Source organism: Lissotriton helveticus, chromosome 2_1, assembly GCF_964261635.1.
Source record: "Lissotriton helveticus chromosome 2_1, aLisHel1.1, whole genome shotgun sequence".
Taxonomy (NCBI): domain Eukaryota; kingdom Metazoa; phylum Chordata; class Amphibia; order Caudata; family Salamandridae; genus Lissotriton; species Lissotriton helveticus.
Window position 1 is genome coordinate 1,135,708,363 of NC_136059.1, and position 14,660 is coordinate 1,135,723,022.

Genomic DNA, 14,660 nt, shown 5'->3' on the forward strand with positions numbered 1-14,660 from the left:
ACCTTGACCATGACCTTCAATTTCGGACTGTATTTAAGCTATTGATCTGCCCGTAAGTGGCAGATGGTGACTTGCACTGGAGCCTGGAGCTTGAACACTTTGCACAGGAGGGTGCTGGCCTGTGGCATCTGTTCACTAAAATCACAAGGCTTCTGAAAAGTCTTGTTATGGATGCACGTCATTTTAGCAAATTTGAGAAGCCCCTTCTACAGGCCCCAGGGGTGGACTCCCAGGGCCTATAATGGCTCGGGGATGGGGCAGCGTGCGCCCTCCCCTTAATAAAATAAAGTGCCCCCAGCTGCCATTTTTTTTTCCAGAGACCCGCTGGATCACAGCAGTAACTGAAGATTAGGGGGTTTGTGTGGGCCCCAGGGGGTCCCCTCAATGGGGCCTAAGTGGGCAGGAAATCCCTAACCTAGTCCTTTATAATATTTATTTTTTTACATGTTCAGGACAGGGGACTAAGTAATGGTTGCCAGCAAAATGTTTCCATGTTGCTGGCAGCCAATCAGAGCGCTCTCTCCCGCGTAAACTAAGATGTCCATCGCCGTGCAGCAAGGCCCTATACCTCAAACCCCCCATACCCCCCGCAGGTATGTGCTGCTGACTATGAGATGTATGAGTATAAAAGGTGTCATTCTAAGTAAGGCTGACCTGCTTTGTCAAAGGGTAAGAACACCAAATGCAGAGCTACTGTACTTATCAAGGGATCAGCACCTCAACATATATAAACAGACTTATTGTCTTTGTAAAAAGGTCACCAATAACTATAATCAAATGTATATTTTATAAAATCACATATTGCAATGTTTAATGAAAGCGATTGTTAAAATTATTTTTAATAAAGCCTTGCAAAAAAAAAAATAACATGTCAGGATCTTTTTTTTCTAACATTTTTCACGCAACTAAATGCACTCATAGCATCCACTGCAAGAGCTTCATGACTCCAGCAGAAGCTCACACAGCTCCACCTCAGACTGCTTTAAAAAATATGGTAAGCTCTCCACGGGTCATGGATTCAGTGACCTAGGAGACGTTGTGTTATTTTTTTTATGTGGCTGAAGGGTTGCTGTACTCCCTGCAGCACCCCACAACATTAAATTAAAAAAATGATTGGTGGCACCCCTGTCACTTCTAGGGGCACCACCAAGAAGACAACATATAATTTAAAAAGCTGTAGGGCACTATGAGGAGCTCCTGGAATGGAACTGTAAATAATAAATGAGCGACACCTGCTCTTCATTTATTATTCTTTTGTTTCTCTGTTTTCTGGGGTGCCTCAGTGCCCATCCAAGGCCAACAGGAGCCAGCATCTTCTTTTTTTAAAGTTGATGCCCCAGTGCTTACCTGAGGCACCCACAAGAGCTTAAATGGCAGGGGGACCTGAGGGGAGCCCTAGGCCCCTGCAGCCCTAGTACCCATAATGGTGCTGGCAGGAGGCGATTTTTTAATTCTGCACCCGCCTGGGCAAGAGCAGCATTTTTCCCTGCTCCCACCCAGGCGGGTGCAAATATCTGCCACCTGACCAGGAGAGTGCGGGCAGGGAATAAAAGTTGTATTTCCTGCCTGCACTCTCCCAGGCAGGGAAAACAGTAGAGTCCAGGGGGGTGAGGGGGTCCCCTGTACACTGCACCTACTCATTGGGTCTCGGGGTGAGATCTTCGGGGCAGGTGAACTGCAGAGGAAGTGGAGGCCAGACCACCCCCCTCCACAAACCTTTGACTTAGTTCCAGGGGATTGGGTCCCCTAGCCCTCAGGAGGCTCTGGGAGAGGGATGCACACCCCGTCTCTAAATTAGAAAACTGGTCCCAGGGGATGAGGTCCCCGGAGCCTTTAAAAGCCTTGGCAAGGGGGCCTCTCCGCATCCCCAATAAAAAATACCCCCCGGGCCGTAGCCCACACTAGGAGGCTCATATTTAAAATGCGTGGGAGTTTGCATTGTTTTAAAATTAGTGTTGGGGATCTGCGCATCTTCCGCGGTTCCACGGTGCAGGTGGGAAAAAAATAATTTGACCACAGAGGAACCTCCACCCCCCTCCAGCTTACCTAGGGGAGCACATTATCCATTCCCTGCCCTCATATATGTTTTCTTAGTGTGTGTGTGGGATTTTGTTTTTTACAGGACAGGGGACAGAGTCCTTGACTCAAAAAATAGCTGTCACCATTGTCGATGTGGTGGAAGCCAATCAGAGCTTATGTAGATATCTGCTGGCTCGGCAAACCTTTTGCCGTGTGAAATAAACAAATATGTTTTACCTTAATTTCCCAAAAACTGCTAAACCGATTTACACCAAATCACAAAAAAACATGCTTTCTGAGTCAATATATAGCTTCCTGCCAAATTTGGTGCAATTCTGTTTATCCGTATTTGCAGTATCACTGGGGGGGGGGGGCATTTAGGGACTCCCTAGTCTTGGCCCTCATTTTGAGGAAGAAATTAAGTTGAGTGAAACACCTTTTTGGGGGCAGTTTCATGAAGATTCATCAAATGGCGCCAAAGTTATTAGCAAACCAAAAAAAAACAATATACTTTGGAAGTGTGGTCGTAACTATAACTACCCAGTAGCGCTTGATAATTGGTAAATTATTCTACATTTTTTTAAAATCCGTTTTATATAGCATGAACACGGCACAAGGTCATTGGAGAGCTTTAAACTAGTACTAGATTACATTACATAAAGGTCACATTAATTTTATTACAAGTATGGTATGTATGTGATTTACCCAGAATCAAAGGATGTTGAGCCAATGCCGGGACTTTAATCTGGTTCTCCAAATCAAAAGTCGGCAGCTCTGGCCATTAGGTCACATCCATATTTCTCAAACACAAAGAGAAGTGGTATGGTTGGGTATGACTACTTTCAGAGAGAACATTCTCAGTTGAAAGTGCTTTGTAAAGCAAGACAACAGTAGCGACTATTACTAGAAGATTCTCCTGGAGTTTTGCTTTGAATACTTGAGTTTGTTTTAAAACTAGGCTTATGGACATGACATTGTTTTTTTTTGTTTTTAAAAAAAATATATTTTTATTTGCATTTTTGAACCATATAAACACAAATGGACATGACATTGTTGAGCATCTTTGCACTGGTGCACAAACACAGCTAATCATTTAAAATGTTACATAGAGACCAGGACTTTGGAACTGCACCACAAATCGGCTCGCTGCCACCAGTGGATTCCGACCCACAGTTTGGGAAAAGATGGTCTATAGAGAGCATTCGGTGTTAAACCATAACTGCACCTTTGGAGTCACTACAATGTGGGAATGTAGGTCCAACTAGAAGATTCCTGACAAAAGAGGATACCAGTACATAAGTGCTGACCTCAGTAGGGCAGGGAGCCCTACTAAGGTCGGCCCTTCCATAGTCAGGAAAGATTGTCCAAAAGGTACAAATCAAAGGGAGCCCAAAAAATGTATTTGCAGTCTGTGCCTTTGCTACAAAAATGCTACAGCTTCCAGAGAACATGCGCTCCAAAGATGCCAGTCACCAACGTATTTAACTCTTCATGACTCTGCCTGTATTAGAATCATAAACTACAAGTGTGCATGGGTTGCAGAGGACTGAAACGGCACAAGCAACTGGCATGGATCATCTTTCGAATATTGGGACATACATGAATCACATTAATTAAAATCAGAAGCTTTGAGGCACAAATGAGCGTTCAGGGTATAAGAAGAAGCAAGAAGAAGGTAACCATGTTAAGCATACAAAGAAAATTAAAAACAAAAGAGAAAAATAGTGCACCAGTACTAGTTCTCAAGTTCAAATGTTCAGCCCCCTCAATGAACGGATGGAGTTATTTTTTTTTAGCTGCGCAAAATGTTCGAACATTTATCTTAATGAAATGCTGCAACATAGCTCAAGTTGCATTAAGTCAAGTGTGATTAATAAAACTAAACTTACACAACGGATACTCCTGAGAAACACGGAATATGTTTTCTCTTAGAAGACACATTTTAAGAAAATGTTTACAAAGTTTTACAAAGTAGTTACACGTCTTACCTTATTTTTTGCCAAAGCTCTTATTATGGTAGTGTTAAGGGCATCTTCAGAGCAACTACTTTGTTCTGTTAGCTGGAGATTTGCTGAATTTAGTTTATCTTGAAGAATCTTTATTTCGGATTTCTGGGAAGCTATTACGAGTTCCAATTCAGTACATGCAAGCTGCTCGGGTTCCTAAAAGCAAAGAAAAACACGAAATCAAAGTTATTCTAATTACTATTATTTAAATAGCACATTAATCACATCTTTTAAGTTTACATTGTATATTTAGTCCATGTCTAAAAGAAAGTCGGCATTGCACAATCACATTTACACTGCTGTTTGCTTTCCTCTTTGATGTAGGGCTCAATACAGATTCCATGGCAGGACCAGAGGCTTCAGATTAGGCTGCAACTTTCTCCTTTTATTACAACACAAGCGTTTTCAAACACAATACCAATAAACTACATTTCCCATGCTTCACAGGGAAATAGAAACTGAGAAAAGGTCCAACAGCGTTGTCTAATCTTGAGGCAGGGAGCCCCATAACTTCCTCAGAGGACACTCTATCCTCCTCTTTCTTCGCTGCTCCAGCAGCACTGAGTTAAGTGTTTGCCTTCTACTCATGTTTGATTGTGTGATGATCAATTAAGTGTTCTTTTCTGTGTTTCTTTTGTTAACGCTCGTTCGGTATTTGTGCCGCTAACAGTAGAAGCGCACGGCGGTATTTGCTGTTCAATTATGGCCGCGGGAGTGTCTCTCGGTCCTTCACGGTCACCCTGTCACTGCAAAGCTCTCTGCGCGGGCGGTCCTCCCACGCATTTAGTTTTGTGTGCTTGACGAGTGTCTACCCGCCGCGGGGTTGGCGAGTCTCGTTTTCCGCCCTGTCAGTTGCGGAGAGGCTCCCATGGCCGCACACGTCTGTATTTACACACTGGAAAGGTTTTTCTTTCCTTTTACCATTACCTATATAAGCGTTCAACAGACGCTTGGCCCACTTCAGTAGAGAGCCCCTGCCTGGAGCCTGAACACTGGCGAACCGGGTAAGGCATATTTCAATTATGAGGGACCAGCCCAGGTAGGAAACTGCCCTCAGAACCAGTAGGGAGCAGTGGTCCTAGCTTCTACAGGGTTTCCCCTACAATTAACCCCTCGATCCTCTCAGTCTCCAACTGTTTTCGGATATGGAAGTCTTTGAGGACTATTATGAGGAGGAGGTGGAGGTAACTTACCTGCCCTTTGATGATCATTTTTGTCATGTTATGGATACCTCCATCCTCAAGGTGGTTTCACAAGTGGTTGTGCCCCTGGAGAAGAGGATAAATCAACTTCAGGCCCAGTGCCTTCAACCTCTCGATGCGAGGGAATACCTATCTGGGGCTAAGAACCCCCTACCTCCAGGACAGCCCACCACTACCGCCCTAGACCTTAAAAGAAAGAGCGCCGACGAACCGGGGGTAGTTACCGACGCTTTGCACGTTTAAAGAAGGCCTTTCTGGATGCCCTGTTGTGTAGTTCCTACAGTACCCATGCAGGACCTGCACGTTTGGATAACAAACTGTGTGATTTGTGGCAGACTGGTTCCGTGCACCCCCACCGAGAAATGTTAACCTGTTTGCATTAGCTAGCTCACGGTGCCACTAGTGTCTCCTCTTATAGGAGAGAGAATAGTTTCTGGCAACCTTAGAACATGACAACCCTGATCCCTCAAGATCGTGGAAACAATGTACTACTTTTCGCTCAGTCACTTGTGCTCACTTAGTTTGTCTCAGAGATACACAGAATAAACAGTATGGGTGTTTCAATAAAGATTTATTGAACAGTTGTTAGTCTTGTGTAGAATTTATGAGCTGCTACAACCATTAGACAGTAGCAGAGATATATAATTAGCAGTACTGTGGATATAAAAGGATAGTACAGGTCTACCATCTTGAAATAAGCATGAATAAATACATAAATATAAAATGTAGGATAAAAGTATGCGTACTCCTACGATGCCTATCTAGATGTACCTAAGTGTACCTAGCATGTAATAATCGTAATCATACGCTCTTTTATAGCGCCTTATCACCGTAAGGTCTCAAGGCGCTTGCTTTGGGAACCCGTCCTGGTCTTTCCCTGCGAGATTACCCCTACTGGGCATCCCCAAGGTGAAGACCAGGCATCCCATCGCGGTGGGGCCGTAGTGGAGATTAAGCAAGCTATTGCCCAGAGTTGCAGAGTGTGAACCCACGATTCGAGTAGGCACCGAGGCGAGAATTATCGAGTCCGTGGACATTATGAGCTCAAGACCCTGCCGCGTCGGGAATTGAACCCTGGTCCCGGGTCTGACCTCTGCATCAGGGTCTGCCTCCTCTAACCGGTGAGCCACACTTCTCCATGTGAGTAGGTATATAGCCAAGAATCCCTCTAGGATTTAGTCGAACCCTCTTACCTGAAGTGTGAGAACGTAGGAGCCCGTCCTGGTCTCGAGTTGGACACCCCATGAGGGATGTTCAGACCACTGTCAGCTGGAGCATCTGCATGCAGGAGCCTCAGCATCTCTGGTCAGTGTGCCGGCCTGGAAGTCTCGGTTCCCTCTGCCTAATTCTAGCAAAATGTGCTGTATGTATGCACTAAGTATCCAGGGCTCCTTTGTCCCTTGTCTTATGTATTAGCCATTATTGGATTTGAGGATGACGCACAGGATGAAACGTATGCGTAGATATGGTGGGGTAGGTGGTGTAGCCCCTTCCTGGTTTCAAAGAACCCTTATGAATATTTATTCATACTGTGTGAATCTATTGATGAAGTTATAGGACTCTATTGTTCAGGAGAAACCCTCCTTCTGCACCCAGGACTGGAACTAGGTAAAGATTCAATCCTAAAGGCTTGTTACTGTGTAGTTAAAGGGGGATAATTGTAGGTGACAGTGTATGATATCACCCGGGCCTATATTAGGGTACCTATATGAAACATAACACCCACTCCTCTTTCAAACAGACAATAATGATCAAAATGCTACCAAACTAATCTCTTTACTAGGTTGCAGCACATAAAAACCATCAGTGAGCTCTGTAAAACTTTAAAACCATTTTAAAAACACTAAAAAGAAAGAAAAAAATCTTACTACAAAAATCAGTTGTTTAGAATTCTCACTTTAAGCGGCAGTTCTAATTGAGTCCATTTATATAAGTCGAACTTCAACAAGGGTCAAAAGGCCATGCTTTTAAGCAAGAAAGTGTCAATTTTTTCTAAATGTTCCAAATGTATTCAAGTTTTGAAACCTAAAGGAAAATCCAATTATTTTCCAGCACAGGTTGAGGCAAATCTAGATTAAGTGTCCTGGCTTGGAGATGCAACCTCGTTGTTGCCTGCTGTTTCAGGAGACGGTACTTGTAACACCTCGCAGAGTACGTCAATGGAGCACAGATGATATTCAGTACTGCCAATAGCTGGTGTAGAGGCAGTCAGTGCTGTAGTCGATACCTGGGTGCTAGTGGCGGAGCTGATGCTCAACCCAGTCGTAAAAGGCACCTGTCGATCTTTGAGGACTGCAGCCATTAATATAGGAATACACTGAGGACACTGCAGAGTATGGGACCTCAGGGGTTCCAGCCTGGTGTTCAAGTCTGCAGGCGTGTCTGTTGCAAGCATCAGACAGAGGTCCAACATGCATTCTTTACCACAAAACAGGCATCGAAGAACAGGTAAGATGCAGTCCATCCAGACTGGTCTAAACAATAGGAACCAAGAGGAGCTCAGTTCCCGTAGGCGAGGTGTGCCCAGATGCTGTACCATGCGTTTACAGTACATTCGCTCCAGGAGTGCTTTTGCCATCTCGTTGGTGATTGTCATTTATCTGTTACGCAATGGACGGCCCAATCAGGATTCCTGCTATTGATAGCTGGATCAGAGGTAGACCTCCAAAAATGCTTTTAAATAAGGAGTGTATACAGTTTGGAATAACTGTGAGGATTGTCTGAAAGGCGCTTAGAAATCCTGACCCTATGGTCTTAAATAGGTGTACAATACCACTTGTATCAGACATATTGAAGATATGACCCACCATTTCTGCGAAATGAAAGGGGCAGTCTGTATGTATAAGTGCCTGTATCTCAGTCGAGGTCCTTACAATTTGAAGATCAAAGGTCTCTCGAGCAGAGGTTAAGGGTACTGTTTGCTGTAAAAGCATGGCTTTCTGTCTGCTCAAAGTATCAAATTGTATAAAGGAAACGTTCAATGAAGGCCATAACAGTGCCTCCCTGGCTGTATTTGTTGGGGGAAACAATATTAGCATACAGCAAGTAACCCCGGAGATCACAGTGACCAGATAGGCAGTGCCCGGAAGCATTCCACAGCAACCTTAATCGTTCAGCATCAAGTAACTCCCATTCAAGAGCAGCTCGAATACAGGTGTAATCATGGCAGCTGGAGTCCCTTTCATGGGGCAAGACAAATTTGCTACCGAACCATTACATGCTCTGTGCAGTGTAATGTCCTGGTACATTAGAGAACCGCTCATAGCGTTCTTGCAGTTTGTACCACTTAGATACACTTCTCGATCCCCACTCTGGCATCGAAATCTATATGGTAATTCCCAGGATTCCTTAATGTATTCCTTACCCATCTTATCATATTTGCCCGCCTGCCTCTGTTCAAGGCAATATTGAAACTGAAAAGTAGTGACCAGTAGAGTTATGCGGCTGCGGATAAGCCACTCCGTAGACGGAGATTCCGCTACTGTAAATGGTAGTCGTTCCAGTTTATCAAAACGCAACATTGTATATTTTGCTCCCCTTTGTGCCATTTCAACCTGTTTATCTGTTAGATTATATTGAGAAAACAGACGTAATGTTGATAAAACGCCAAGGCATATAGCCTGCATGCATAGATTGCAGCGTCCAGCTTAGTAACATAACAGAACGTAACTGAGATTGCCCGTGTTGTAATATGGCTAAATCCTGTTCCAGTATGTCTATCGCAGAAAATACAATGCTGCCTAAGGAATATAGCGGTACAAAAGGGGGTGGTGATGGACGGAGCATCTGAACCAATCAAACACTCACACCCAGTCAAAGATCTGGGTTAAATCCATCACCGTTCTTTAGCCCACTCTGCCACCCCAGTTCAGACATTGCCATATGCAAATCAGTCTGACCCTGTGCCTCATGGGAACAGTCCAGCCCGAACTGCCAAGCCATGCCTTCCCTGGACCGGAAACAAGCTTCCTAGGACCGGTTTCTGGCATTCCAGCCGTCTTCAGCCAGGCTTGCTTGAATCCAGTGGCAAAGTGAGCAAGGGACTCACGTCTGAGCATACCCTGCCAACTTATGGCGAACAAAGAGGTACAAAAGGGGGTGGTGATGGACGGAGCATCTGAACCAATCAAACACTCACACCCAGACGTGGGTCCCGTGCTCACTACGCCACTGGAGTCAAGCTATCCTGGCTGAAGACGGCTGATAGCCAGAAACCGTCCTAGGATGCTTGATTCCGGTCCAGGGAAGATATGGCTTGGCAGTTCAGGCTGGACTGTTCCCATGAGGCACAGGGCCAAGACTGATTTGCATATGGCCATGTCTGAACTGGGGTGGCTTAATGAGCAAAATAACGATGGATTAAACCCAGATCTGTGACTGGGGGTGAATGTTTTAACATTGTGCAACATTCCGTCCATCTTCTTGTGTGTTTTGCCTGAGGAATATACCCTGGAGGACAAAGTTGTTAACCCATTGTTTACCACTACTAGAAATGTCTCCAAATTAATAGGGTCTATTTCCCATATCCTCTTTGCGGCCTCTTGTTGAGATATTTTCCAGATTGCATTGTAGGCAGCATAAATGCAAGCATATATGAAACGTTTTTGACTGTGTTTCCTGGGACCTTGTAAAAAAATCCCTAAGATCCATGTCTTGTGAGATTAAGGCTAAGAGTTGTTTCACTTCCGTGAGTTTTGAGGTTTCTAGCCAATCAAGACACAACTTCCCAGCACTGTAGGATGTCACTACCCCTGGGTGTTCTGTTTGTACATAACGTGGATCTGGTCTATGGATACTAAACCCTTCGGTGGTATCCAAGAATTTTCTCTGACATCTGTTCGTGTCTAAGGGCCAAACCAACCCTTCTTTCCAATTAGGATCAGATCTATTGTACTGTAAAATCTCATCTATTGTTGCCCCTTCCTGTGTAGTTGAATTTTGCGCCCCCACCCCCAAATCTGTGATGGTGTTGGAAACCGAGGTGTGTTAAGGTCCTTGTTCTTGGCTAGTCCAAGACAGGATGTCTGTTGCACAGTTTTGCTTAGAAATATAATCTGATGGAATGAGGCATGCTCTAAATAACGCTTCTGTTCCCTGGACTTGCCAGTCTCTAGAACCCCAGACTGTCTTTAAGTCTATTGTGTCCTACAATAGTTTTAAACCCTGTTCAGACAGTTGGGCAATAAAAGAAGCAGAGTAAATCTGTTTGCTGTTTGCTGTTTGTCAACATAATTTTCAGTGCGATGATGGTGTAACCTTCTAATAATATGAGGTCGGGTCAATGGTGTTAAACCCAGAAAAATATGAACATTTCAGTGCAAATGTTTGCAAACTACTTTTAGGTGGTGCAGGGCAATGTTCCCACTGATGGTACTCAAAAACATTTCTAGGTAAAATAGATGTGTGCAGAAAATGATGACCATAATGTTGGTAACAGTACAAGTTCCCCATGCACGGCGTTGGGGCAGGCTCCCGGAGTGCGTCCCACTGAGGACAGGACATCCACAGCGAGGTGTCCACGCCCAGGGTAACCGCTGAAGCAGACGCTTCTATAGACTGGGGTTTCAGCCATGGCGGGACCCTGTGTACATCCCTTGAACAGTAGGTTGTGAACACAACACACCTCCATTCCATTATTGTAGATAGTTTGGTTTGGTCCTGAAGAAATGCATGGTATCATTTTGAACGCTATTGCATGAAACATGTCGACCATTACTACATAGAGTAGGCTACTGCTTCCCTGGACCCTTAAGTCAGAAAGCAGCCACTCTGATTGTTTTTATTGAGGTGGTTTACCACTTTATTAAAATTCAGCGTGGACTACCCAACCTTTTTTAACCAATATTTACACATCTACACCCTTCACCCCCTCCCCTAGGGCCCTCACATCCACAGCACCATACGGCAGGAACAAAAGATCTCCGCTAAAGAGCCCTTTTATGGGTGCCCGTCGGGTATTGCACCGCCGACCCGACGAGGAGCGAGCCCATATGATGAAGCATGGCACCTAGCTTGCTGGGTGTGTGAGGACTCTAGTTCCGACAAGGGGAATCCCCCTCCCCTGTGCCGTCACTCACTTTGTTTTCAACTGTTAGAGTTTTTCCTCTCTGGGGAACAGTGTACTCTCTTTTGATAGATTGTATTCAGGGCACGTACACTGGACCCCGTTAAAAAGCCCTCCCTGTCCCTCCTTTTGTTAGAAGGACAGTACAAAGTGTCATAGTCTGAATTACCATCTAACTTTTCGGTGTTCGGGAGTGCAGCATTTTTTTCTAAATCAGACAACATGTTATTAACAGTTTCAGAGTCTCACGCATCAGAAAATGCACTGGAGGTAATGATATCAATTAATGAAATTTTAAATACATGAGAAATTCGTAAAAAGTTCAGTAGGACCGAATATTTCGAAATCAACAGTGTCCCGAACTATACCGTCCGGTATAGGAACCGCTGTGATTTTCACTGATGACAAGTCTCTTTATTCACGATGAGATGACGGATTTGGTTTTAAAATCAAAGTAACTTTCTTGGCTGTAGAGCTTTGTTGAAGGTATCGTTCATTAACAAGCATGCAAAACGTTATAGCTAAACCTAGCCAGAAAAGAAAAAATAGTATCCCAATAATTACCCAGAGTTCTAACCAAGGCGATACCAGGTAAGTCTTTTTGAGAAAGTTCAGAATGTCTTTAACTTGCTGCTTGAGTGATTTTTGGGCTAGCGTCGTTTCAGGTTCACTTGGATCCAAAGAAACGTATAAAAATTCATGAAGTAGCCAGAAGTAGTTCGATCAATTGTTGGAATTGCATCTGGATTTGTTGAATTCGTATTTTGCTCTCGTCCAGGCATGTGGATGTAGATGTCTGTATTTGGTCTAATTGTGACTTGAGTGTTGTTTTGAGTTTCATTATGATGATGAACTTCGGGTTCAAGGGGAATGAGTTCCATAACATTGTTACAGAGTCCTTCATTCTGTACAGGATGCTCTTCAAATGTGATGAATCTTTCTGTTTCAACTTCTTGGATTGTTGCTAGAGGAGGTCGTCTGCTACTGTGGAGTCCACGAGGCTACTGTTCAGTATAAGCCACATAGTGTGATTTAATTAAGTCTATTGAGACAAATCTTTTCTCCTGTTTCCCGGCAAGAGGAGGCAGAAGTACAGTTCTTGTTCCTTGTACTGCTAGGACCGGTACAGGCTTTCTATAAGATGGCCCGAATTCTTTCATGTTCCCATTTTTCCCTCTGACCAGATCCCTGACCTTTGGGATCCAGACAGATCTTGCTGTGACTGCCTTGACTTCCTCAGTGGCGGTCTGTTTTATGTGGATGTTACTTTGTCCTGGATTCATCTAGATCCTGTAAAACAGCCAAACGATCATGGATATCAAATGGTTTCCCAAAACCGCTACTGCACCTTCACAATCAAGATCAGGTACCCACATTCTCGTCCCAAATATGACCTCATATAGAGTGACACCCCCTAAAGATGTTCTTGGCTGGTTATTAAGGGCTCTCTGTACCCCATATAAGTGATTGACCCAACATCCGCCCATGCCTAATACCCTAGCTGTTAAAGATTGCTTTAAGTCCTGTTTTTTCCTCTCCACAACCGAATTTCCCCTTAGGGTGGTACGAGAGGAGTACCGCAATGCTACGCCCATACTTTCCATAGCCTCTTTGTAAGCCCCAGAGCTTAACGCCAGGCCACGGTCAGAATGTAACATACCAACTACATATGTCCCTATAAAGACTTGCAAATCTTTGATAACAGTTAGAGTGTCAGCGGAGCGCTGAGGCCAAACCCATAGGAATCTGGAGCATGAATCCACTGCCACCAAAATATACTTGTAAGCCCCATCAGATTGTATGGGGCCGCAGTGGTCCAGATACACACAAGCGAGACGTTTGTCAGATTTTATTAGCGGTGTCTGTGCTGGGCGTGCTATGGTGGAGCCTTTCATCTGCTGGCAGATGTCACATTTCAGGACATAGTCTTTAGTTTATTTTATTAGACCTGGCCACCAATAGCGCAACAAAGAAATAGTCGCTGTAAAGCTTGTGCGCGCAAAACCTAAACCCTTGTGTGCTGCTAGTATTAAACCTTGCCTACGGTCCATATTTGCTATCACTCTATCACCCACTCCAGGAATCTGAGCATATGGAATGTTGTTTGCATCTAACTTGTAGGAGTACTTGAGTGGAAATGTCTTTGGTACTGCTGAGTTGCCCTTGCGTGAAGCAATGACAGCCACCATTATCTCGCCATTTATTCTCTTTTTAGAACGTGTGATTGGAGCTACAGAAGCTGTGTGTACAGACCCCTTTGCAGCTTCATCAGCCAATGAATTCCCTTCACAGTGAACGCCATCACGTTGATGACTCAGTGTGTCTATCACGTGACCCGTGGTAGTTCGTTTTTCAACTCAACTCCCTGTTCCCATAGCATTTTATGCTTAATTGTGCCACCTTTTGCATCTTTGACCCCGTTTTGTTTCCAATTATATAAGTATTCATTGTATGACTGCACACAGTAAATGGAATAACACACAAATAGTGTGGGGAATTCGTGATCCTTCTTTACAAGTGCCAGTATCAGTGCTTTTAACTCTGCCAACTGAGCCATGCAGTCTCCTAGAGATTGTGTTTTAGTGCAACTTGGATGGAACTTTCCGTTCTGCATGCAACTTTTAACGATAGCACATGCTGTGCTGTGTTGTTGCTTACTCCCTATGGCCGCTTAAGCAGATCCGTCAGTGTAAATAATATATTCATACTGATCTAAAGGCAAAATTTCATTTGGTAGAGGATATTCTTGTTCGTATTGCAGAAATGCCTGTGTTTTTAGACTTGGATCAAATCTGTATTCAACGTCCGTTGCAGTAAGAGAATTAGCCCATTGTATCCATCTCGGATGTAAGGTTTTGGCATTCGGAATGCTAGCCTTTGTAACAGCCTCTAAGGCTGGTACTGGGGTGACGACGATTATGCGTTTCCCCTGATTCAGTGCTCTTTCTCTTGCTACAGCGGTCTGAACTGCTGTCAGGTTTTTTCTGTTAAAGTGAAACGCATTTCTGCGTTTGTGTACAGGTTTGATTTGTATGCGATTGGTACAGTTTTCGCCTTCATTGAAGGTTAAGTGTACCCGCATTGACCCGCTATTACATGGATCACTAGGTTGCGTACGTTAACTCGTGTCTGTTAGTGTTTAGAAGCTATCAGGTCTTCTTGTAGTGAACGTAGGATGTTTATGTGTTCTTGTATCCAATGTCTAACTGAAAAGTCAGGTTTCATTAAGTCGTAGGAAGATTTTACTCTTTCTGCGTAATCCAAAATGAATGTTCTGCCGAAATGTAAGAATCCCAGTATTGATTGTAGATTTTTTAATGTTTTTGGAGGTTGGAGCAGCGCACACTTTTCTAAAAAGTTAGCTGCCAG

At 44.1% G+C, this 14,660-nt stretch overlaps 1 protein-coding gene across 1 annotated transcript in view; it reads right to left on the minus strand.

Annotated features, from left to right (window-relative positions):
- CNTLN (centlein) overlaps positions 1 to 14,660 on the minus strand; it is a 1,434,305-nt gene that overhangs the window by 810,031 nt on the left and 609,614 nt on the right. The window contains exon 10 of the mRNA XM_078675976.1: positions 4,008 to 4,181. Within this exon, the coding sequence (XP_078532102.1) occupies positions 4,008 to 4,181 (174 nt within the window). The remainder of the gene's footprint in view (positions 1 to 4,007; positions 4,182 to 14,660) is intronic.